The 26,285-nt window shown below is 44.5% G+C and overlaps 3 protein-coding genes across 7 annotated transcripts; 1 reads left to right on the top strand and 2 right to left on the bottom strand.

Annotated features, from left to right (window-relative positions):
* The first annotated feature begins 133 nt into the window (after nt 1–133).
* On the top strand, nt 134–5,913 carry LOC126985402 (X-linked retinitis pigmentosa GTPase regulator-interacting protein 1-like). The gene is made up of 6 exons (XM_050840210.1): nt 134–277; nt 1,727–2,173; nt 2,863–3,009; nt 3,628–3,710; nt 4,158–4,332; nt 4,898–5,913. The coding sequence occupies exons 2-6, from the start codon at nt 1,738–1,740 to the stop codon at nt 5,098–5,100; spliced, it is 1,044 nt and encodes a 347-aa protein (XP_050696167.1). The 5' UTR covers nt 134–277; nt 1,727–1,737; the 3' UTR covers nt 5,101–5,913.
* Nucleotides 5,619–13,206, bottom strand: LOC126985401 (RING finger protein 212B-like). 5 transcript variants are annotated; one of them, XM_050840207.1, is made up of 9 exons: nt 12,775–13,206; nt 10,944–11,105; nt 10,513–10,577; nt 9,688–9,819; nt 9,001–9,101; nt 8,287–8,371; nt 7,511–7,754; nt 6,910–6,967; nt 5,619–6,429 (listed from the first exon to the last, which is right to left on the bottom strand). In XM_050840207.1, exons 1-9 carry the CDS (start codon nt 12,821–12,823, stop codon nt 6,237–6,239), a joined length of 1,089 nt encoding a protein of 362 aa, XP_050696164.1. In that variant the 5' UTR covers nt 12,824–13,206; the 3' UTR covers nt 5,619–6,236. The 5 variants fall into 5 exon arrangements, 4 of the variants coding, with proteins under 4 accessions (XP_050696164.1, XP_050696162.1, XP_050696166.1 ...); XM_050840205.1 differs by having other exon boundaries at nt 5,619–6,432; XM_050840209.1 differs by having other exon boundaries at nt 5,619–6,432; nt 10,944–11,121.
* A 140-nt stretch (nt 13,207–13,346) lies between these two features.
* LOC126985400 (mucin-5AC-like) lies at nt 13,347–17,358 on the bottom strand. Its single transcript, XM_050840204.1, has one exon. The coding sequence runs from the start codon at nt 16,977–16,979 to the stop codon at nt 13,731–13,733; it is 3,249 nt and encodes a 1,082-aa protein (XP_050696161.1). The 5' UTR covers nt 16,980–17,358; the 3' UTR covers nt 13,347–13,730.
* Nucleotides 17,359–26,285: the final 8,927 nt, after the last annotated feature.

The following is a 26,285-nucleotide window of genomic DNA, read 5'->3' on the forward strand; positions in this document are numbered from 1 at the left end:
AGGAAGCTGTCATCCGCCTCACCTGCGCCTTCCTTAGGAAGACGGGGCAGCTGACGCGCCTCACAGGACGACACCAGGGCTCATGTGAGCGACTAGATCGCTGCTGCCCAAAACAACAACAACAACTCACCTGTACACCTGTCATTACTCACTCACCTGGGCTATACTGTTAACTCTTGGCCAGGTGTAGTGTCCCATAACTCATTGAAACACCTGTCTCCACTCACCTGGGCTTCACTTTATTGTTTGTCCAGTAACTCATCATCAACGGTAAACGGTAAGTCATTAACTCACCTGTACACCTGTCATTACTCACCTGGGCTACACTGTTAAGTTTTGGCCTGGTGGGGTGTCCCGTAACTCATTAACACACCTGTCTTACCTATGAAAAGATAGTGGGGAATTAAGAAGTGTTCTTGTGATGATCCCCACCTCTAAGACCTGTCAGCCACCTGTCTCAGTCCTATGTGCCTATTGTACCTAGTCTTAAACGTGGCTATTGATGGGGCGGTTAGCTGTTAGGTCGTAAAGTTCGGTTGGGGTAATTTAAGAGGGGGGGGGGCGCATCCCCCTCTTGGTTAGCAGGGGGGTCGAGGGGGGCAAAGCAGGTTAGCAGGTTGTAAAGTTCGGTTGGAGTAGTTTAAATACGCTCCCCCACCCAAATGCCCCGACTTCCCGCGGGTCCCACAAGATCGTTGGGGGAAGGGGATTAATTCGGCTTCTTTACTTTTAAGTACTTCCGCCTTCATACTATGGTTGAGGGACATGTATTATTTTTTTTTTTAACTATGATATATGGAGGCGTATTATCGTATTCTGGAGGCGTGGAGTCAATATCCACAATCACCTTGTATACTAAGAATACGAACCCGTGAAGCAGATTCAGAATGCGGTCAGTAAGGATTCACGTGTTCGAACAGCTCGGGCAGGAGGTTCGAGAGCCTTCACTTGCTTTAGAACCTGCAGTACTGTTTAAGGCATGGCGTTAGACGGATCACGGCTAGCCGGTGGTTTTGCTTGTATCAGTGATAAACAATGAAGATACACTGTGTTTGGTGCCACAGACTCTACTTGGAGGACAGAAACCTTGCGATGAGGTGACAACCTACTAGAGAGAGAGGGCATGAGTGTGGTGTAGGCGGTTTATGTGAGCGCATGTGGCCTCCGGCGCCATGCCAGATGGTGAGGTGAGCATTGTTTGGTGGGTTCACTACACTTCTCTCCCAAAACAAGCTTGGGGATCCAGTGAGTGCGTGGTTTCCAAATGGGAAACACTAAATTCGTCGCAAACGCTTGTTTTAGTGGTGGTGGGAGGAAAAAAATCCCTAAATTTAGGGAATTTCCGTAGATATAGGGAGGTTTTATCCCCCCCCACTAAAAAATATATGCGATTGCGACGGATTTCGTGTCCCCCACCCGAAACCCCATATTCCCACCAGGTCCCCAGGCTTGTATGGAGGGGAGGGGGGAGTATGGGCAAACACTAGAATTTTACTGGTTTCTGCTACAAAAGAAGGGTCAAACCACCACCAGGGTTGCAAAACTACCCATGAAAATACCCAGAACTTCTATATAAGCCTTTTCAGATATGTGAGCTTAGTGCCAAAATGTATAGGAATGTGACCCTTGGAATCTATCTTCTGTATTCTTTCCGACTGAAATTTATTATTGCCTTTTGCATATTATATCTTCTATATTTTATTTGCATTTTTTCTCCTTCCCTCAGACCCAAGAGCCATGTTGTTCCGTACCCTCCCCAAAACCCTTGACCTGCTGGGGGTCAGGTCACCAGCTCTTCTGACCCATGCCACAGGTAGAAGAGAGGTCACAAGGACGCTTCACAAGGTCGCAGGTCACACTAATCCTTGGGGACCTGCAATGACCCAGGCGAGCACAAGGGTCACAGGGGTCACAGGTCAGCGTTTCCTCTCCGCTGGGGGGTCACGGGGGAGCAGGGACCCTGGGGACTACTCACAGGACCCCCAGGTAAAGGAGTGGCTGAAGGAGCTACAGAAGGACTTCAGCCACCAGCCTGAAGGAGGGAAGGAGAAGGAGGAGGGTGCTGGCATGAAGGAAAGGAAGGAGCAGGAGGTAAAGGAAGGGAAGGAGAGGGGTGAGGCTGCTGACAGAATACAAGAAAGTGAGAAGGAAACAAAAACCTCTCCGCATAAAGGTTTGTGATACTTTACATACAGAGTTCTTGTTTGTTACTTAACCCGGTAGCAGTGATGGGCCAAATTTGTGGCTTAATATAAACCACCCAAAATCGAAGATGCACTAATTGATTACAAATGCGTTGTTATCTATTATATAATGATTTGTGTGAGTGATGATTTTTTCTCATTAATTCACTTAGAGGAGCCTGTAAGAAACATATGATCCCTGCAGCTACCGGGTTAATATTTTACTACGTTAATATGCTTTTTACATGAGCAGCTGTAGCAAGTGCCCTAACTTTACCTTTTTTTATTAATATGTTGGTTACTTGTTTTTAATACTTGATCATACTTAATATCATCTCTCTTAATATTAATTTGATGTATTTTTTGTAGAGAAAATTTTACGTTTTTTTATAAATGTGCATATATCAGTATCTTTGTTACATATTCAGTTCATGTGTGTTACTTAATGTCTGTCTCCTCTCCTTACATTATTTCATTAACAATTTTATCAAACTAGCCTTACCTGATGACCAACCTGTTGACTTTATTTTCTTATTTTTATTTACCTGACCTAATCTACACAATCAAAATCTGATGTAACCTCACCTCCTTTAACCTGATCTAAAACCAAACCTGATACAACTTAACAACCTCACTTCACCCTGCCTGACTTTACCTGAGCTGACCTTACCTGTTGCAGTGTGGAGTCAGCTGGTGGCGGAGAAGTACGAAAAAATGGACACCCACATGCAGGTCATTTATGACTATGACGAGGAGAGGCTACGGAGGGAGGAAGGGCTGAGGGAGGAGGAGGAGGAGGAGAAAAGGGAGAAGGTGGAGATGGAACGTGAGTGGCTATTATGTTTTCAGTAGAGTAGATGGAAAAAGGGTTAAGGAAAACTAAATCTGATGCATAAAATTGAGCTCACAGACATTTTTTTTTTCTTTTTTCTCCTGAACTGCCTCCTTTGCTGTAAAATATATATGTTGAATGCACAAAGAAAGAGAGTATTGTAGATCATTATGATTCTTGTTATCTTAGAGTTAGAAATCATCATACTATTTTTTTTTTTTTTTTTTTATTTTTTTTTCAGTTGCCGTCATTAGTTTTCTTGACCTGAAAGTTATTTGTCATTTATGTTGTTACTGTTTTTATGTAGCTGTTGCATCAGTGTTGTTTAGTTTAATTGTTCAGTCATGTATTTTTCTCGTTTTCTTTTTCAGTTCTTACTCTTGTCTCCTTGATTCTAAACAGTAACTTTAGTAGTCATATATCTTTTTATCTGTTATTTCATTAAAGTGATTAGTCCTCCACTGTTTACATCTGTTAATCTTTATTATTATCATCACCATTTCCACCACCACAACCAATATCATCTGTAACCAAACCCTCCTGTACACTGCTCACCACCACCACCACCACTGTTACCACCACCACCAGCATCACTTTCTTCTGTTCTTTCAGGTGGCGAGACAGGAGTGTTTGACATAGAGGAACTGGTGGATCTCTTGAGGGAGGACAACGCACAGGACATAGTGGCGATACAGGTAGGAACAGGTGTAGAAGTTAGGGGTAGAGGTGAGCAGGTGACAGGGAGTGCAGGTGGTTGTGTCGGAAGGTGTTGGGTGACTATGCTTTGTTTGAGGAAAGGTAAGGAAAGGGAGGAAGGAGGGAAGGAGGGTCTGTCATGTATGAGAAAATTTAATGTAGTGTGATGTCACAATCACACCTTCCTCCAGAGGTTAAGTATTTCAGCCTCTTAGCAAACACATGAAAAAAAGAAAGAATATATATGTAAAAACTGTTTTCTCCATATTATTTTTCTTCATTTTTTGGATAAACTTTTGCAGCTTTTTTCTTTTTTCTTTTTTCGTGCATGTTTAAGTTCAACTAATTCCATTCATTGCTCTTTTTCATATACATTGCCTTAAAAATTTAGTGGCAGATAGGACCCACACTTCATACCTTCCTCAGACACTTACCACCCTTGGCAGGTTCCCCCGGAGCTGAAGTACGTGAGCTACATGGTGATAGTGTCGAGTGCATCCAGCCGACATAGGACAGCGCTGGCGGAGCTGGTGAGGGCAGCGTACAAGCTGAAGAAGGACAAAAAGGACCACTCGGTGATCATGGAGGGGAAGGGCACAGACTGGGTGGCTATGGACATGGGTAAGAGAGGTTTTGGTTGGTTGTTTTGCCCCATTATCATCACCATTGTCTTCAGTAATAATGGTAAATGATATGGTGATTGTGGCCACAGGATCCTGCTCAGGGAAAGAAAGTTATGCTGAACTAAAATATTCCCTAATGGCATGAAGAACAAACTGGTTTCCTTGATATTTTAGAGGAAGAATTAATATTTGAATTTCTCTTACTGTCAAAAGAGAATTTCATAGTTGACAATGAAGAACACTGTGCCTCCCCTTCAATGGCATAGTAAGAGAACATCATTTTATTTACTTTTAACATTTACAAAAAGAAACTACTGTAATTTTAAGATGCCTCAAACTAAATTTGATGTATTTTGGGGGAGTTCTGTATGAATTTTGGGAGCTGTGTTGCAGTCATGTCTTTTTTTGTTTGCTTTACTTTGTTTTATTTTAATTTTGTTTTTTCTCCTCTAAAAAATAATAAAACATCATCATCAAACTTGACATTTTATATAGTACATTCATGGAACAATATTAATCTGTTACCATTACTCTTCTATTACTATTTCCTCAACACCCTTCAGGCAACATCGCTCTGCACATTATGAAGCCCGAGACAAGGGAGATGTACGACCTGGAGACGTTGTGGGCAGTGGGCGCAGAGTTTGACGAGAAGGCACAGGTTTCCGAGGAGGACCTGTTGACTGTGCGCCGCCCCCGTGACCCTCTGGCCCGCCCCCTGCCCTCCTCTCCCATGCTCACCTCCCATGCTGAGGCTGTGACGTGAGGTGCCGGAGGTATTGTTAGTTGCGTTAGAAGTGTATGTTAGCTAATTTGTACACCTTGCCATTTAGTACACATGATAAGGAAAGGAAAGGAAAGGATTAATTCAACTACTTCTTTTTGTTTAATGTCCATATTTTCCCTTGTGTTCTTTTTCTTTTTTTTCTTCTTGTTTAATGTCTATCTATCCCTTATCTTCTTTTTCTTAATTTTGTTTAATATCATTATTTTCCCTTATGGAGTTGGGTGATTCAACTAAGGTATGATAATGAGATACTGTCAAAAGGAAGATCAGAAAGCTTTATTTTAACTTTTTTTCCTTAGCCCAATATTTTAGTTCTTTTTTCTTCACCGGTATGAGTTATAAATGGAAGGATGTGTACAAATTAGCAAACATACTCTAATTCCTTATTGCTCATCATTTTCTTACCTGTGTACATACGGTCTTCCTTACAGTGTTTAGGTGTACAGAGTGAGGGGGGAAGAGGGGGTTTAATGCTGTGTTAGGAATTTGAAAACTAGTTGAACTGCTTCCTTTTATTTCTTCAAAAAAATAAATCAAACTGTCCAGATTTGTGCTGTGTAAAATTAAAAAAAACTACTACTACATTTTGGCAGTATGGGAGTATGACTTAGAATTTTCACTGTTTTAGAAAATTATTAGTGTAAAGGCTATGCCATCAGACATTTTACCTTTGCATATGTTTGTTCCTATATCATATAAACTTCAATATCATTGATGCAGGATCTTCAATATTGTAACACTTCAATTATGTAATTTTTGTAAATAATAATATACCAAAGGAGAGAATTTTAAGTATGTATTTTAGTCACCCATCAGTCAATAGTTAGTTTATGTATGAGTAAAGGCCTGTGCCGTGTTGTGACCACAAACTTAATTCAGAAAGTGTGGCCGGCAGTGGAGAGAGATGAACACTTACACATGAATGAAAAGAGGAATTGAACTTGTCATACAAACCAGACAACAAAACATCAAACCTTTAAGGAACAAAACATAACACTTTCCTCTGAGACTCCTGAGGTAATAATGAAATGCCTTGAATCTCTTTGGCAATGCCCACATACACATACACACACAGCACCACACACAACCAACACTTTCTTCTATGGCGGCAACCCTCACATGCTGAATTTCTTGTAGGCAGCAAGGTCATGGGGCTGCCTGCCATAGGGGTCAGGGGAGGGGTAGTTGACAGGGGTGTGTGGCCGTGGCTGGGGCTGGGGGGGGCGCATGAAGGGGTGGAATCCTGGGGTGCTGGAGTGTCCATGGCTGCCCGACATGGACAAGAGGCTGGGGGGCCCCGGCATGATCCTGCTGGATGCCAGACACACCAAGGGAAATAATTTCATCCTGCGTACAATTATGCTTTTTTCCTAAAATAAGTATGTTTGGAGATATATTATTGCCATGACTTACTTGCTAATTAGTTCTTTATCATCTGTTCTCATAACACATTTTTATGCACAGGAAACTCCCTTGAGCCCTTTAAAATCACAAGACCACATCCACTTGGTAAAAAAAGCAAGAAAACTATTGTTAAAGTTTGAGTTGTCTACAAATCCTTCAAGTTTTTGTAGTTATGCAGTTTTGGACCCTGTTAGGTAACCATAATGCTTTTAGTCACATTTTACAAGGTGACACAAGAGAGAACCTGTTGCCAGTGGAATTTCTATTTTGGCACCTGCATCCCTGTGATTCTAGAGCTCATACATTTATGGAAAAATCAACACATGAAATGTTTTCATGACAGAATTTACTTGGCTGGAGAAAATCATTAAACTCTCTTCTCACCTTGTTGGAGAAGACTTCCTGGGAATGACTGGACTGATGTTCCTGAAGTAGCTTATGCCTGCAACATACACATGCATGCACACACTTGTTTAGCTTTATAGATGTGGACAGGTCTTGAACACACACAACAATACAACTGACTAGGACATTTAAATATAGAAAACAAACTGGAGTCTCAAAAGTAAGTCCATCCAATGCAGTCATCAATAAATATAATCATCTCTTAAATAATTTATATTGAGTTTGACCTGTGTAACACATTGAATAATCCCCAACAATTTTACTCATCACTTCATGCTCAGATATCTTTAACAAGTGATGTTTTTTATCTTAAGGAGACCAACCAAGAGCTATACAAAAGAGAATATATTCCACTGCTTGCAATTCCTATGAAAGAAAACAGAAACGTAAAGAAATATCAAAGTTAGGCCGAGGTGTCTTGATACTCCCTTCTTAAAAGTTTTAAGTTGTAAGAAGGAAAATATGCAAAAGACACTTCAGATCCACACTCCTACATCTGTGGTAGTATGTCACCTGATGGAGGGTATACAGGTGCCTTCTTTGGTAGGTTACAGACTCAGGGGACCTTAGGGAGCATTACCTGGCATGGGTTGTTGGATACCCTCAGTGTGGCGGGGCTGCTGGTGCTGCTGATGCTGCGGCACGAGGTACTGGCAGCTCACCGGGGAGAATGTCTTACCCCTGCTGGGGGTGGAGCTAGGGTGCTGGGCATAGGAAGCTGTTGGAGAGATGTTGGGAATGCCTCGGCTAGCCCCTGGCAGCCCTTGGTTATTCTTTACCATGGTGATGCGTCCAGGGCTGATAATGGTGCCCCCAGGAGACACCTACAGGAGGGGGGAGGCACAAGTATGTTACCATGACCACACAGCAACACACCAGTCTCGCAGGGAGTCACAAACCCCATACTCAAGTCAAACTGTCAAAGAAGACTTAGACAAAGGAAAGCCAAATATTCTACAAATCCTGGGCCTGAATAGAGAGGCTGCTGAAGACTGAGCAGAAAGGGGAGCTGCCACTAGGAGAACAAGGCTGACACACGCAAACGTATGTGGAGCCTATCAAAACTAGAAGGGAAATAATATGCCAACCTCTCAGGTATGATGCATACTACTGCTCCACTAAAGGTTCATTCTTGTTTCAGTAATGTATTATAACAGGTATTTCATTGGGGCTATGAACGCTCACCCAAAATTTGTTATCACTGGTTCTGGACATGCAACTCTAATTCCAAAGACATTTTGAGCAGACCATGAGTGAGAGTGACTATGTGCATTACTCATGACTGTGAGTGGAGCAACAGCAAACTATGAGAGTGGTAGTGTGCATCAGGCCTCAGGGGATCATGCCAAACATTACCCTTGGTGAAGATGTCTTCCCAGGGTTGCCAGTGGAGCCAGCACCCCTATCAGAGGCAATGATGCCACGTAGCCTCTGCACCTCACTGAAAGAGAGGAATGACAGGCTGTACACTAAGTACAGGCGGCTCTTTGTACCACAAGGCCCTTAGCTTTCCTGTATCTGACACTCCATTGTACTGTTATGCTTGCAGCAAAAGGGTTAGCTTTCCTGGGTCTTACTCTGTATAATTATGCCAATATCACAAGACTTAGCTTTCCTGGGTATGTTACTCTACTGTACACAGCTTCTGAATTATTCTAGTCCTGTTGTATTTTCCATTCAGTAGACAACTACATGTACTAGTGCATATCTTAATTTACTTGTAGACTACTTTTACATCAAAGAGAAACCTAATTAGGAATCAGAAAATATGTACCACACTGGTGAAAAGTTAGTATGAAAACAGACCAGGAATCAACAGCAACATTTATAAAAAAAATTCTAAACTACCTGACTCTTGAGCTGATACACAAATGCCATTCACTAACAAAGAAAGGCATAAAGAAAACATATTAATCCATGAGAGCTACAACACAAAATACTGTCAAGTCAAACTGAACTGGACACACACATACAAACACTAACAAGTGAATACATACACAAATAAATTAAGAGGAACACTTGAGAGGAGGCACAGACGCAAGGACCAATCAACAAACGCTCGCAACACACCGCTCAAGCTCCTGAATGCGAGCCTTGGCTGCGTTATACTTCTCTGCCTCCTGACTCTTGTTCACTGCCGTCTGTTTCTCTAGCTCTTTGTACTTCTGAACCTGTGAAGGGGAGAGGTAATGCAAGGTGCCTGTAAGGGGAGGGGTAACAAATGAACAGGGAGTTAAACAATTAGTATAGAGGAGAAAGAGACATTAGGAGATGGAGGAGAAAGTGTACTTGGAAGTGTGAGTGAGAGGGAGAGAATTAGATAAAAAACATGAATCATAAAATAACCTTTCCAATAGACTTCCCCTTTCTTCTCTCTTACCTCTTACAATCTTCCCCTCCCTCTCTTTTTGTTTCTCTTATTCAGTGTATCCCTATTTCTCCTCTGCACTTTCAACTATATATGCAATCTCAGTTTCCTTCATTTTCTTTCTCAATCTTCATATTTCATTATCTCTTATCTACCTGTCTATATATCATGGTCTCCCTCTTTTTCTAAGCTTATCTCTTTGCCTTCACCTTCAACTATGTTCTTCTCTGTCTTATTCTTCCCATTTCATTATCTCTCCTCTAACGCCTTCTCTCTCAACCTATCTCTCTTGATTTCCCTCACTTTCTCTGTCTCAATCTTCCAGTTTCATTATCTCTATCTTCCTATCTCTCTATATAATGATCTCCTCCTCTCTCTCGGACACATACGATCTTCCTGTGAAAAGAGACGAGGCGGACGCGATGATCCTTTTGGAAGTCCAGGAGGCGGGTGATGAGGGTGAAGTGTTTCTTGATGAGTGTTGTCGGCTCCTGGAAAAACATCTCGGCATCTGGCTTCATCTGGGAGGGAGGGAGTGGATGAGTGAGGGAGGAGGTGGAAATGGATGTGAGGGAGGGAGTTGATGAGTGAAGAAGGAAGTGGGTGAATGAATGAATGAGTGAAGGATGGAGTGGAAGTGAGAGGGTGAGTCAAGGATGGAGTGGATAAGTAAAGGAAGGAGTGGTGAGTATATGAATGAATGGATGAATAAGAGCATATACTTGGATGAGTGGAGGTTTGACTGAATGATTAATAAACAGAAATATAACTGATTGTCTAATTGATCAGCTAAATTAATGGGATGGCAATTTAATCAGCTGACTAATGGCTCAAATGGCAAAGAAATTAAATGGTTAACAGTAAGCTGAAAATATGACACATGAGGAAGAGAAAAGAATAAAAGCTGACACTTTATATCAAAGAAATCCACAATAAAATATTCAAACTATTATTATTATCATCTTAAGCCATTACTATCTCTATCTGATGTTAGTGTACTCCATCCTGCTCTGACATATGCTCTAAGTTCATCTCTCCACCTGGTCCTCTGTCTGTTCTGATTTAACAATTTCTGTATTGCCACTCTTACTTTTGTTGTCCATCTGTTTCAGTTCTAAAGGCATGGAAAGCTAAGTTATGAAGTAAAAATAAATGAGGCACTTCTATGGACATTAATGCACGACCATACATAAAAGCCTTGCATGTATAAGTACCTTTGAGGAGAGTTGCATCATCTGACACACAGAGGAACACACAGCACATTTTTCCCTAGACTCCACTGTGTGAGGGAAAATACATCAGCCTCAAAGCAATCAAAACACTTATTAAAGATGATATATTTATTTTAACATGATTATATTTGGCTAACTGTCGCAGAATTTAACAATTATAAGTATGAAAAGTATTAAAATGTGTTTAGCTACTGATTTTCCATGTGATCGACATTAATTATCAATGGGTTAAATTTGTTTTCACATGATTATTTACAATGTACAGTTACAGAATTTTATGATGAAGTATGAGAAGTATTAAAAATGTGTATAGCTACTGTTCTAGGGAGTTGTTCTGAACATTTACCTCATTCTATACAATACTCTCATTACAGCATACCTCAGCCACACACACAACCCAGAACTGTACCTACCCCGGGCCAGACACAAGTCGCAGAAGATGTGGCCACAGCTGCTCAGGGTAAAGGTTCTCTCCCTCTCGTCCCCCGGCTGGCGGCAGCACAGATTACAATTGATCCAGTCCATGTTGGCGATACCTCCCTCCTCCTCCTCCTCTCGATAATAGAAAATGAGGTCTGGAAAGTATGGGTACTGTGGAAGAGGAGTGGAATGGGTTATTATGGGTGGTATGAAGCCTGTACATTTTGAAGGACTGGCCAGGGTTATACATTAGGCTGCACCAGATTAGGTTAGGTTAGGTTTTGTAAGGCAAGATTAACCAATTATCTGCAACACCTACCCCAAGTTAAACCTTTCTTGAGCAAGTGACATACACTGACATACAACCAGGACCTGATTGTGAAAGTGTTATATTATGTTTCAAGCCATCACCTGTTGACCCCTTCTCACCATCTCTTGAGGCAGCATGAGAAGTATTACCATGAATTTCAAACAATCTTCTGTCAGGTTTTGTAACATTGTAAGGAGAAAGTAATATGTGTGTGCTGTTGTTGTATGTGCATTGAATGTGTTTAGTAAGTTGAGGTTTGATGGGAATGACTTGCAGGGAAATTAATTTGAAAAAAAAAATTCCGACTCAATGGGTTAAATAAATGGTTTTCTTTCTATCTTTCTGGCATGTATGAAAGTATATTTTTAATGTTGCAAAATAGATAAAATGAAACTATGCTATTCTCTATAACTTTGTCATTTATTTGTTTTAGATCTCCTGAAGGGGTTAATTCAGTTGTGAGGTTAGAAAATGTATAAAATAAAAAATAAAAATTAATAAATAAAATAGAATAAATAAAAAAGTGATTCTCTATACTAACTAACTTTGCCACTTATTTCAGATCTGCTGAAAGGTTTAATTCAATAATTGTGAGGTAAGAGAACCATACTATATATTTTTTTTCTAAAAGTGAAGTAATTAAGATGTGACTATATCAGATAAATTAACCATACAAATACAAAACATTCTATAAATATGCAAATCTAGATACTATGCAGATTTTACTATCATAGAGCAAAACTAATGATAACTGACATTAGGCTAACTTTTAGTAGTACATTATGGCTACCTACATTACTTTTTGCTGCTAATGATTAGTTATGAGGCTTAATCCTGGCTTTTAACCATCTCATTAATTATGCTGAGCAAGTGTAATATTAAAAGGTGCATTAGAATATTATGGTGTTAGAGGATCATCTTGTAGGTACTATTTGAAAAGCCTTGCATTAGGAAAAAATATAGTTTGAAGTGCTGAATACATGCAAAAACTAGTGTACAGTGTGCATATCGTATTAAAAATGATGAAGTGCCGTCATGAGGTGCTGCCTGACTTGTAGTAGGAAAAATAGTTTGCAGTGCTGGATACATAAAAAAAAACTAGTCTTGTCTGCATATCGTATAAATGAGGAAATATTGTTATGAGGTGCTGTCTCACTGAAGAAGGAAAAATAGTTTGCAGTGCTGGATACATGAAAAAAAACCTGGTGTTGTCTGCATATCGTGTCAATAAATGAGGAAATATTGTTATGAGGTGCTGTCTCAATGTAGAATGAAAAATAGTTTGCAGTGCTGGATACATAAAAAAAAACTAGCGTTGTCTGCATATCGTGTCAATAAATGAGAAAATATTGTTATGAGGTGCTGTCTCAATGTAGAAGGATAAATAGTTTGCAATGCTAGATAAAAAAAAGTGTGTCTGCACATCGTATTAAAAACTGAAGAGGAAATACCGGTTTAAAGTACTGCCTGACCTCTCTCTCTCTCTCTCTCCGGACACACCTGGAGCCCTTTACCTAGTTTCCTTACGGCGGTTTGCTGACTCATTGGCAGCGCCCGCGGCATGGACTCCCCCTCCTCATGATGGTCATTTAACTGTGGTGACCCGGAAGCTGCTCGCCGTACACCTGCCTTCACCTACGGCTATACACCTGCCTCCCCTTGTCGCCGCACACCTGTCACCTGCCGCAGCCCTTCGCGTGTCCCGCCGCGCCTGGCACCGATGACGTCACGGCTGCCAACCCTTCCCTTGGCACCCTTTCCTTTTACTATATGTCCTTTTTTTGCGCGAATAGTGATTTTTGTTTGATTTGTATATGCATCTGAATAGTAAAATATTATTTTCTTGGTTGTAAAAAAAATAAATAATAAGGTTACACACTATGACAAACGTATTGTATCGTTGATTCATCCAAGCAATGATTATCACCGTATACCTACTGACCATCATCTATTGTCTATCCCACTATGTAGGTGCCTATATATAGTCCTTTTGACGTGATAGGTGATGTTTTGCTTTGGCTGACCTGTATCTATATACGTCACGACAATTGTAGACCTACTTGATGAATATTAAAAAAAAAGCTGATGAGGTTACACAATTTTATTACAAAAGTTCTCACGACACACAACATAACGTACATCTCAGTGCATAACATCACAGCATATTTGTCTTATTACGGGAAGGTTTGGACGGGACGGGACGGACGCACACAGCCGTGCACACACTCATTACCGGGGAAAGTAGCCATGGCAGGCTGGCAACTCATGTATCGTGACGACCAACTAAATACACCGTTACGAACATGTGGACGGAGTTATGTACAGTACAAATAATGTGTTGGGAGTGTTTGGCAGGAGCGCGCCCCTCGGCAGTCAGCTGTTCCGTGTTGACAAACATGGAAGCTGCGGCGGGCTGCTTGCAGGGCGAAGGCTGCGGCGGGCTGCTGACGGTGAGGGCCGCCGTCGGGGGCTAGTAGTGGTCCTCGTGCGCGCGTGTGTCCACGAAGTAGGAGGGATCCCCGATCTTAGGCGCCTTGAAGGAGAGGTTGGTGTCCCCCACCTTGTGTACCTTGGTCACGTCCGCCAGCAGGAAGATGTCCAGCATGGGGGCCAGGGCGCCGTAGTCATCGTAGCCGTGGTCGTAGCTGTGCTCGTAGTGATGGTGCACCGGCGGGTGCACGGGGTACTGCACCACAGGTGGGTGCACTTCGTAGTCATAGTAGTGGGCCACGGGCTGGTAGTAGTCACGGTCCTGGGCGGGCTCGGGTGCGCCGCCCACCCTGGCCTCGATGTACTGCTTGGTGACTTTGTTGAGCACGGAGGGCGGCAGCTGCTTCAGCACGGCCGGGGGCAGCACCAGGGGCGGTGCCGGGCTGGGGGCAGGGGTAGGGGGCGGCGTGGGCGGGGCCTCGACGTGGTCCTCGTCGATGTACTCCACGGGGCCCGCGTCAGACCGCGCGGCCGCGTGTTGAGTCCCCGGTGGCACGAAAGTGGGCACGTTGTCAGCCTGCTGACGCAGCGCGGCCTGCACGGCAGGGGACAGATGCTGCAGGGCGGGGGGCAGGGTGGCGCCCTCAGAGGACCGCTTGGTGGTGGCCTGCAGGGTGTTAGGAGGTGATGCGGGGGCGGCCTCCTTGTGGTGGATGGGTTTGGGCAGCGCTAGGCCCAGCTGGCCCACCACGGCATGGCTCTGCTGTGGCTGCGTCTGCTGCTGCTGCTGCTGCTGCGGCTGGCCAACGACGAACCGTGACAGCATGCCTCTTAGGGTGGCCCCGATGCCCCCCGGGGTGGTTTGCTCCACAGGGGTTGCCTGTGTGACAGGACGGAGGATGGAGGGAGCGGCGAGGTGCTGCACTATGGATTCTGGGATGTCCTGCTGGCGGAGGGCGTCCATTAAGGAGGGGCGGGGAGTAGTGGGGACTGGTGTAGGGACTGATGGGTTCTGTTGTTCTCCTGATGACACAGCATGCATGGAGTGAGGCAGCTGGGGCTCCTCCGCCGCTTCCGCCGCTGCTATCACGTCTTGCACGCTGGTTGGCCTCCTGGGGCGCGGCGCCTTGTGCACGCCGCCTGGCGACGCTGATTTCTCCGCCGATCCCGCCGCCTGTGTCTCCTGGAGGAGATTGAGGGTAGCGGGTGGCTGAGCGGGGGCCTCACCAAAGAGCAGGTCCTGGGCGTTCTCCGGGCTGAGGGCAGCCAGGGAGGAGATGATGTCTTGGATGGTATGCATGTGCACGGCGCCCGTCTCGTCCCGAATCAAAATCACCTCCTCCCCCTCCTCCTCCTTCGGGGGCGCCCCGTGGCTGGGCCCCGTGTGGCGCACAGGCCGCGCCACGCTGTCACTGCTGCTCTGCTTGACAGCGTTGTTCCGGGACGCTGAGGGCAGCAGGAAGTCTGGCGGGAGTATGTCAGGGCGGCCGGGGTTGCGGGTGGGGACACCGGTTGGGATATGGATGGGCGTGGCACGAATGATTGACGAACCCTCACGGGTAACGACTTGGCCAGAGTGGAAGGGGCCGGTGGGACCACGTGTAGGATCATTGAATGATATGTGGGTGGGGCCATGTGTAGAAATATGGGATGGTCTGTGTGTGGGGCCACGTGTAGGGCCATTGGTGTGGCTGCGGGTGGGAATGCCTTGGGCGAAGGACTGAGCGAGGGTGCGGGTTGGGGTGCCCCGGACCGCTGTGTGGGTGGTGCCACGGGTGGAAGTGCCGCGGATGATGGTGTGGGTGGGGCCACGCGAGAAACTTTGTGAAGAGCCACGCGAGGAACTCTGAGTGGGGCCGTGAGTAGAGATATGAGTGGAGCCACGGGAGGAACTTTGAATGGGGCCATGAGTGGGGTTTCGGGTGAGGCCGTGAGTAGAGATTTGAGTGGAGCTACGCGAGGAACTTTGAGTGGGACCGTGAGTGGGGTTTCGGGTGGGGCCGTGAGTAGAGATTTGAGTGGAGCCACGCGAGGAACTTTGAGTGGGACCGTGAGTGGGGTTTCGGGTGGGGCCGTGAGTAGAGATTTGAGTGGAGCCACGCGAGGAAATTTGAGTGGGGCCATGAGTGGCGCCGTGCGTAGAGGTTTGAGTGGGGCCACGCGGGGAGTTGATGGTGGGGCCGAGGATGGCACCAATGTTGGGGACATCAATTGGGGTCTTGGTGGGGGTCTTGGTGGGGCTGGGGATAGAGCTGATGTTGGGGAAGCTTGTCGGACGCTTAGCGGGACCTTGGGGTGAGCTGGGGATGGAGGGACGCTTGGATGGTTGACTAATAAAAGGGGGTGGAGATGGAGTGGAGCTAATAAAAGGCTTGGGGGTGGAGTTGATAGACTTGGGGGTTGAGTTGATGATGGAAGAAATCTTGGGGGGGCTGATAGAGGTGATGATGTTGGGCCTGTTAGTGGGACCGACAGAGGGGCGGTGGGAAGGGCTAAGCTTGGGGGCTGTGGTCTGACTTTTAATGGGGCTGATTGTCGTGGGACTGTGGCTAGTGCGGGCCTGTGAGTGTTCTGGAAGGCGGTTAAGGCTGCCTGTGATGGCGTTGAGGAAATCACTCTGCACTTGGTTCTTGGCAGGGGCTGGGGCTGACTTCGGGGCTAGGCCAGGGTTGGTGGGGCCCAGAAGGAGCTCCGTGATGGTTTGTTCGTCGAGCTGGCTGAGCGAGGCCACAATATCGTTGACGGTCACCACTTGCGGCCGCCCGAACTCGTCCATGATAACCACCAGCTCCTCGTCTTGCGTGGGCTGGATGGCAGAGGGGCGGGGTGTGGTGGTGGGGGGGGCGGGGGTGGTGGTGCGGTCGTTCATGGCGGTGAGAAATTTTGACCAACCCTTCAGGTCCTGCACCACGAAGTTATCAATGGACCTCATAACGGACTCGAGGAAGGAGGAAGGCGGAGGCGTTGCTGGTTGAATGCTTATACCGCTACTCCGCTGTGGTCTGGGGTCCTCCGTGCCTCCGTCCACCAAGGAGCCAAGGATATACCCCAGGGTACGCCGCTCCAGCTTATGGGGGGTGTCATACTCAGGGGGCGGGGGCAGATCCACTTCGTCAGCGTCCACATACACATAGTCGTCATTCCTGAAGAAGCTGTCATCGTATTCCTTCTCCTCGTTATTTGCCACTTCCGCCCAGGTTATGGAGCGGCCCTCACGCCCCTCCACGCCCTCCCCCGCCCATGCGCCCACTATCAGCCCCGCCAGTATTGTTGTCACCCCCCACAGCATGATTGTGGTGTGGGTGGTGCGGGCGGCGTGTGAAGTAGAGTCCACCGCGTCCCGCTAGACGGTGTTTTACATGTGCGCTGTTCTTGGCCACTAGAAACTCTTCACATGACCACGCCAAGGGTCAGTACTCGCCGCTCTCACTCCCTCACTTCCTCACTGTCCCCGGGGCACTAACACACTTCCACTGGCACTGACACTCACTCAAGATCACTCCCTCAGCCACTCCTCCATGTACGTCAGTCTATGTATACGCGCTCGTGTCCGTGTGTGTGTGTGTGGAGGAGTGAGGAGCGAGGCAGGCCGTGTTGCTACTGAGGCTGCCTGTCGAGGAACTGAGTGCTGAGAGGGGGCTGATCTCCCTCCCTCCCTCTCTCCCTGCCTCTCTACCCCGTCCGTGTCTCGCTCTTTCTCCTCCCTCCCTCCCTCCCTCCGCATTCACCACCTCCGTGTCCAGAGAGAAAGTTGCTGAGGGAATGCACCAGTTTTTGTCGGTGCTGGTTTTTATTGTGCTTTTCTTGGGTATATTTTTGTTTTTTTTCGTACTGTATTTTGTTTTGTTTGTTTGTTGTTGTTGTTGTTAGTGGTGGTGTGTGGGTGTAGAGGTGGGTGTGTACTTGTTTGTTATTTGCTCTATGACTACTACTACTACTACTACTACTACTACTACTACTACTACTACTTCTACTACTATTACTACTACTGCTATCACCACCACTACTATTACTGCTTATTATCGAGAGATGTGCGTGTTGAAGATGACGATGACCAATGAGATGACGACGCGGATGAGGAGAAGGAAGTCTCACGCATGTGTGTGTGTGTGTGTGTGTGTGTGTCATCATTGAGCAATACTACAGTTTGTTTTTGGCTACGTCACAGCACGTAGTTCTCTCTCTCTCTCTCTCTCTCTCTCTCTCTCTCTCTCTCTCTCTCTCTCTCTCTCCCTTCACTCTTTTTTTCCCCTATAAGTTAAACGTCCTCTCCAACGCCTTTCCCTCCTGATCCTCCTTTCCCTCCGGCTTCTCCTCCTCCTCCTCCTCCTCCTTTCCTACCCCCATCACACGACTGACCGAGATCCAGCAAGTAGAAAGTTCAGAAAGAGACTCCCACCTCCCCCCTTCCATCCCCCACTTCACCCCCCCCCTACTCCCCCCGTTAGGCGCTCTCTATGGTTTTACGGGAGTGGTCATTATCCTGGCATTCAACCCTTGTGTAATAGTCTTGGATCCTCTTGTTCTTGTTGCCGTGGAGGGTTGGATTCGGTGTTCTTTTCTTTTGTTTTCCTTTTTTTGGTTTTGTTTAGGGATTGCGGTGGTTGGTTTGCGTTCCTGTTTGTTTGTTTGTTTGTTTCTAGTGTTATTCTTGTTATATTGTTTTTTTTGTTCTTTTCGTTTGAGTCTTTTTCTTTTTTACTTTCGTTTATTTCTGCTTCTTCATCTTCTTAGCTTCTTCTTCTTCCTTTTCTACTTCTTCTTCTTCTTATTATTATTATTATTTATTTTTTTCTTCACATCATCATCATCATCATCATCTACTTCATCTTCTTCTTCTTCCTCTATTTCTTCTTCTTCTTCTTCCTCTATTTCTTCTTCTTCTTCTTCTTCTTCCTCTATTTCTTCTTCTTTTTCTTCTTCTTATCAGCATCATCATCATCATCATTATCATCATCATCATCATCATGTTCTTCTTCTTCTTCTTCTACCGCCGTTATTAAAGCAAGATCAGATTATATTTCTATTATCACCTTCACTTTGTCTGTGCATCATTATACATTTCTCGCATAACATTTTAACAACTTTCTTTAACCCACACTCGAACGCGTCTTCATATTTCCGGATACAACGTTAACCGCATTTTTACATAGATATCCAGTTGCTGTCGTTGCTTTATCAGTAAATAAATATATGTCTCACCTCGCTTCTTTTTTGTTATCATTTTTTCCTTCCGGACTTTATTTTTCACGCAAGGGGGAAAGTCTTCGTCGATTTCTTATTTTCTCTCTTGTTTTTATGTATCATTTTTTGCTGTTTGTTTCCCGCGCATTAGGCTGGACTTACTCTGTGGCAACTCTCGCATTCAGTGTCTTCTTTTGCTGTTTTTTTCACCTTTCATCTTTTTTGTATAAACTTTTGGCGCGCGAAAGGTGCAAACTCAGCTCTCTCCTGCACGCCCGAGAGAGAGAGAGAGAGAGAGAGAGAGAGAGAGAGAGAGAGAGAGAGAGAGAGAGAGATACAAAGCCACAGTCATATCCTTCCTATTTCCTATTCGCCTAAATTCTTATAATCACGGATGTGTGTGTGTGTGTGTGTGTGTGTGTGTGTGTGTGTGTGTGTGTGTGTGTGATGTGAGTGTGTGACAAGTAGGGTTTAATGCCTCTTCTTGAGTGAAAGTAATCTGTCACCCCTCTCTCTCTCTCTCTCTCTCTCTCTGCTACCTGTAATCATCAATCTCACCTGCCCATCCATCATCATTACTTGTTTACCTGTCCAATCTATCTCTCTATCTCCATTTACCTGTATATCACTGTCTCACTACCGTATTACCTGTACATCTGTTGTTACCTCTTTGTTTTGTTTGTTTGTTTGTCTGTTTATTGTTTACCTGAACTTGACACCTTTCTAATGAATGCTTATAAAAAAAATGGTCGGTACACATTCTTATTCTTCCTTATTCTTCCCTTTTTCAGTATTATGGCAACTTATTTATAACTGATTTTTTTCTCTGGGTGCGTACTAGCTAAAAGGTGCGTACTAATTGGTGACTGTATCCTACCTCTCTTTTCTGCACACCTTTCCAATTAGTACTCATTAATAACTGCCCTGGCACACATTCTTATTCTTCCTTTTTAATTTTTTTTGGCAACTTAATTATCATGATTTTTTGGGGGGGGTGCGTACTAACTGGGAGGTGCGTACAAATTGGGGAAAGTATCCTACTTGTCCGTGTACCTGCGTATCCGTGGCAGGTAAGGCGAGACGGTGAAAGTTTTTTTTATATATAGGTGTTGTCCGCTTTGGTGTCATGGGGTCGCGTCCTCTCTCTCTCTCTCTCTCTCTCTCTCTCTCTCTCTCTCTCTCTCTCTCTCTCTCCTTCCCTACATCCCTCCATGTCCAATTTCTTCCCCCATTTCTTCTTTTCTTTGATGTATATACGGATTGATTCTCTCTCTCTCTCTCTCTCTCTCTCTCTCTCTCTCTCTCTCTCTCTCCATATCCAATTTCTTCCCTCATTCCTTCTTTTTTTTTATGTATGAACCGATTGATTCTCTCTCTCTCTCTCTCTCTCTCTCTCTCTCTCTTTTAGCATCTTCGCGCGATGTAGTTTTCTATTTATTTTATCGTTGCCAAGAAGAAAATTACCTTTGTTATCTCCCCGCACAATCTTAATAGTGGTTTCGTCTAATTATTTCTTGTTTTAGAGATAATTCTACTTCATATCCGGTAATTAGACGTGTACTTACCTCGCCCTGTCTCAGTATTACGTATCATTTTAAGTATTTCCTGAATATTTTACTTTCCCCTAAAAAAGACTTTCTAATGTGCTTCCCACTGCCGTTTTCTTCCGGTTGGCGCCCAGAGTTGAAAGGCTGCAAGGTCGAAACGTGGGCGAAGGAGTTTGCTTTTAAGGTCCATAACCCAACCATTTCGGCTTCCAAGTACACACATTTGACAAGGCTTTCGTAGGAGGAGTCTTGAGCATTCCCAGGGGTAGCTTCATGGCCCTTTTGGTAGTCTGATCATTCCTTTTGTGCCATCAACCTAAAAGAACTCTTATTAGAACCCGATTAGTCTCCTTTTCGCTCTTTGGAAATGGTTGATGTGAGGGTTGGAAGCATCTGAGAATACGGGGCCATATATATATTTTTTTTTATAGCGCGAAGATGCTAAGAGAGAGAGAGAGAGAGAGAGAGAGAGAGAGAGAGAGAGAGAGAGAGAGAGAGAGAGAGAGAATCAATCCGTATATACATCAAAGAAAAGAAGGAATGAGGGAAGAAATTGGATATGGAGGGATGTAGAGAGAGAGAGAGAGAGAGAGAGAGAGAGAGAGAGAGAGAGAGAGAGAGAGAGAGAGAGAGGCTCCTATTACAACTATTTTCAATGCCACAGAAGAAAATAACCAGGTTTTAATTTGGTCGTGTAAAACTATCACTAAGACCACTCTGTATTGCTGTCTTTGTTTGTCTGTATCTGTCCTTTTTAAACGTTTCGGGCTCCTATTACAACTATTTACCAGTGCTATAGAAAAGATTAACCGAGTTTTCATGGGATACTTTCCTATTCAAGATGCATAAGTCGTGTAAAACTATCACTAGGATCACAAAACAGTTCATGGTCCATATTCTTAAACATATCAGGCACCTATTACAACTATTTACCAATGCCTCACAAAAGATTAACCGGGTCAGAAGTGTAAATCAGTCACTAGGATCACAAAGCTGTCCATGGAAATCCCAGCAACGTCGAGTCTTTTCCACCAGGCGAACTGAGGGGCCGATATATATAAGTTTAAAAATACTGGCTTAATGTCCCTGATAAATCGTTTTTCTAATAGATTTACTCATTATTAATCATCTGTTTTTGCTTATATAGAGTAAATATGGAACTAATGTGGGTTTGATAACTTCTGTGTGAAAGGAGTACAAGAAAAAGGGCTTTGCAATATAAGGCTACGTCTATCTAGTTTTGTATTATAGAGAACGTGGAGGGTGAAGGGGCGGCTTAGGTAAATAAACCGTCTCAATTAGCATTTTTCATGTGTTCTGAGTACCAAATGAAAGTAGGAGTAATATATCTTTCTTCTTGTTCTTCTCGTCTTCGTTTTTTTTAGATTGATCGTGCATTTTTGTTTGTTCATATAATTTTCCTTTCTGTTATTCTTATATATTAGTCTGTGTTACAAATATCAAATGAAGGTAAAAGTAATATGTTTTCTTTCTTCGGATTTTAAAAGATACGTCCAGCTAATGTTTTCTTTTCTTTTTTTGTTTCTTATTCATGGTTTTGTTTCTTTTTTCGCTCGCAGATGACTGGGCAGCGATGACCTTTCGGGCCTGGACTGAAAGGAAAATGACCTGGAAAAAATGAAAGGATGACCTGCACTCGCAAGATAACGCCATTAACCTGAGAGTGAAAGTCATCACCACCACCACCACCACCACCAGGAACACCACCACCACCACCACCACCACCACCACCACCACCACCAGGAACACCACCACCACCACCACCACCACCACCACCAGGAACACCACCACCACCACCACCAGGAACAGCACCACCACCACCAGGAACACTACCACCACCACCAGGAACACCATCACCACCACCACCACCTCCAGGAACACCACCACCACCACCACCACCAGGAACACCACCACCACCACCACCGCCAGGAACACTACCACCACCACCACCACCACGACCATGAACACCACCACCACCACCACCAGGAACACCACCATCACCACCACCACCATGAACACCACCACCAGGAACACCATCACCACCACCACCACCACCGCCAGGAACACCACCATCACCACCACCATCACCACCTCCAGGAACACCACCACCACCTCCAGGAACACCACCACCACCTCCAGGAACACCACCACCACCACCAGGAACACCACCATCACCACCACCACCACCAGGAACATCACCACCATCACCACCACCACCACCACCAGGAACACCACCACCACCGCCTCCAGGAACACCACCACCATCACCACCACCGCCAGGAACACCACCACCACCACCTCCAGGAACACCACCACTACCACCACCACCAGAAGGACCCCATATCACCACCTCCAGCAACACCAGCGTCATCACCAACAGCACCGTCATTGCCATCACCAGCCGCATCGTCATCACCATTCACCACCATCCATCACCATCACCACCACCGTAAACCACAATCACCACCACTACAACAATCGCCTTCCCTTCCCTTTCCCAGTCATGTATATCTGATCATTCTTGTGAAGTGTACTCCAACCACCACCACCACCACCGTCACCCACTATCACCACCATCATCACCGCCACCGTCCTTTCCCTTTCACATGCATTTATATCCGTATTTTTTTTTTTTCTGTACCACCACCATCACAACCACCTCAGCCCCTGCCAGTTCTTTCCTCTTACTTTCCCATTCAACAGGTTCTTGCCACTCACTAATTCTATACATGAGCGTGCGTGCGTGTGTGTGTTAGTGCTGCCACCGTGACCACGCTCTGTTTGTTGTTTGTTTACTGCCAGAGGTGAGTGCGTACCTTAATTAGTTGTGTTAGTAAGCTTTTATAATTAACAGGTATCTCGAGGAAGTTGTTTATGTTTCAAGATCTAATTTCACAGCTGTTCTTATTTTGTTCTTATAGTATTCTCGAGGAAGTTGTTTATGTTTCAAGATCTAATTTCACAGCTGATCCTATTTTGTTGTTATAGTATTCTCGAGGAAGTTGTTTATGTTTCAAGATCTAATTTCACAACTGTTCCTATTTTGTTGTTATAGTATTCTCGAGGAAGTTGTTTATGTTTCAAGATCTAATTTCACAACTGTTCCTATTTTGTTCTTATAGTATTCTCGAGGAAGTTGTTTATGTTTCAAGATCTAATTTCACAACTGTTCTTATTTTGTTGTTATAGTATTCTCGAGGAAGTTGTTTATGTTTCAAGATCTAATTTCACAGCTGATCCTATTTTGTTGTTATAGTATTCTCGAGGAAGTTGTTTATGTTTCAAGATCTAATTTCACAGCTGATCCTATTTTGTTCTTTTAGTATTCTCGAGGAAGTTGTTTATGTTTCAAGATCTAATTTCACAACTGTTCCTATTTTGTTCTTATAGTTAGCAATGAGTGTTCGGTCTATTCCATATAAAAAATTCGAGTATGACCACTGAACTTTCCATCTATTATGTGACTAGAGAACAGTGACTCTTTCTATCTATCTACCAGTGTGACCTATCTATCTTAAGCGATGAGTGAACCTTTCCATCTCTCTATTGAGTGTGATCAGAGAACCTTTGTCTGATTACTTTTGTTAGTGCATTGTAAGGTTGTTGATATATTTTGAGCAAATTTTTGTGTTGAGTTCATACGTAATAGCAAGTTGAAATATAGGTCAAGTAATAGTCTCTCTCTCTCTCCACTGACTTATCTTTCCTTGCTAACTGGTTTTCCTTGCTTGCAGGTTGTTGCAGCACCGCCTCGTCAGCTTCATCATCATCGTTGCTGCCGCCTCCGCCGCCTCAGGACGTGTGTGTGTGTGTGTGTGTGTTTGTGTGAGTGTCTCTCCTTCCAAGCGCGGAGAGAGAGAGAGAGAGAGAGAGAGAGAGAGAGAGAGAGAGAGAGAGAGAGAGAGAGAGAGAGAGAGAGAGAGAGAGAGAGAGAGAGAGAGAGAGAGAGAGAGAGAGAGAGAGAGAGAGAGAGAGAGAGAGAGAGAGAGAGAGAGAGAGAGAGAGAGAGAGAGAGAGAGAGAGAGAGAGAGAGAGAGAGAGAGAGAGGGAGAGGGAGGGGGGGGGAGGAGGGGAGAGGAGGGAGGGGAGGGGGATGGGGAGGGGATGAGGGAGGTGTTAGATAGGGTTGTCCTCCCATCCCTTCCCTCCCTGGTGTGTGTGTGTGTGTGTGTGTGTGTGTGTGTGTGTACTAATTACTCTTTTTACCCCCACAGTTATTCCCCCCCTCGTCTCCCATGTGTTCCAAGGTGCCCAGCCGTCGCCTTCTCTGATCCAGGTGAGTTGCGGTAATTAGTGTGGACAGGTGTCATGGTGGCAGCACAACACCTCGCGTTCATTAGAGGTAATTAAGGACAGGTGTATCTTGTTTACCTTTATTTCTCTTAAGTACACATCCATTATCACCTGAATCACCTGTATTTACCTGTGTTCATCTTCACTGCACATCTTGATTTACCTGATGAATAATGTTAATTTCTTCTCACCTGTGTATTAGTATAGGTGTGTGTGTGTGTGTGTTAGCTAATCACCTGTGTACACATTTCCATTCACCTGTGTGCATGAAGTTAGTCTAATTTTCTGTATACGCACTACCACTGGTGGCTACGAGTATAAGTTAACCAGTATTACATAATCAATACATTATTTATATACTTGTTACATAACACTCATATCCACCTTTAACAATACCCAGGGAGGGAGGGAGACAGATTTTATACACACAGGTAATAGAAATGTGTCCATATTCATATCACTTAATGTCTACTACTTTCCCTTTCATCCTGTACTTAAAAACACGATTTTATTTACTTGTATAAATCATGTTATTTTCTATTTGCTATGTATTAGAATAGGTGTACGAGTATGAGCTGACCAACAACGTACTAATGTGTTAAGTAAATGTACTACTGTATCACTATTTCCCCATCAATAATTTAGTGTGCAATGAGTTTAATGACTGATATATTAACTGAGCTACTATTAATGTTCTAAGTAATAAAACTACTTAATATTTTTTGTTCTGTAAATAAAACCCATCAAAGAATAAAAAAAATGTCTCCTGTCCTGTAAATATAATCATTCAGTAAATATATATAAAAAAATAAAACTGATTTGGGTTTTCTACCCTGTAAATACAATGTTCTTTAAGAGTATAAGTAAACTGTCTGCTTGTTCTTTTCCTTACTTCTACACACCTTGGAGGCAGGAAGTATACATGCAGACGCGACACTGCACTACACACTTGACCTCCACCACCACCATCTATATGCTTCTTCACCACCATCTTTTTTTTTTTTTTTTACAGCAAAGGAGACAGATCAAGGGCTTAAAAAAAAGAAACTAAGGAAAAAAAAGCCCGCTACTATGCTTCTTCACAATCACCACCACCACCACCACCTACGCCTTCCACCACCACCACCACCACCTACGCCTTCCACCACCACCACCACCACCACCACCACCACCACCACCACCACCTACGCCTTCCACCACCACCACCACCACCACCTACGCCTTCCACCACCACCACCACCACCTACGCCTTCCACCACCACCACCACCACCTACGCCTTACACCACCACCACCACCTTCCACCATCACTACCGGTACCTTCCACCCACCGCCACCGCCACGACCTGTAATATTATAACAGTCATGCATTACGGAAATATTTACTCCTGAACCGCCATCACCACCACTCAGCAACTTCCTACTGACCCAAATTTCTCTTGTTCGTAATCTTCTAAGGTCTTTTTTTTTCTTCTTCCCAATCTTCTTTTTCCTTTCTCTTCTTCCTCTTCTTCTTCCTACAATTCCTCCTCCTCCTCCTCCTCCTCCTCCT

The sequence above is a fragment of the Eriocheir sinensis genome, chromosome 59 (assembly GCF_024679095.1).
Source record: "Eriocheir sinensis breed Jianghai 21 chromosome 59, ASM2467909v1, whole genome shotgun sequence".
In the NCBI taxonomy this organism is placed as follows: Eukaryota; Metazoa; Arthropoda; class Malacostraca; order Decapoda; family Varunidae; genus Eriocheir; species Eriocheir sinensis.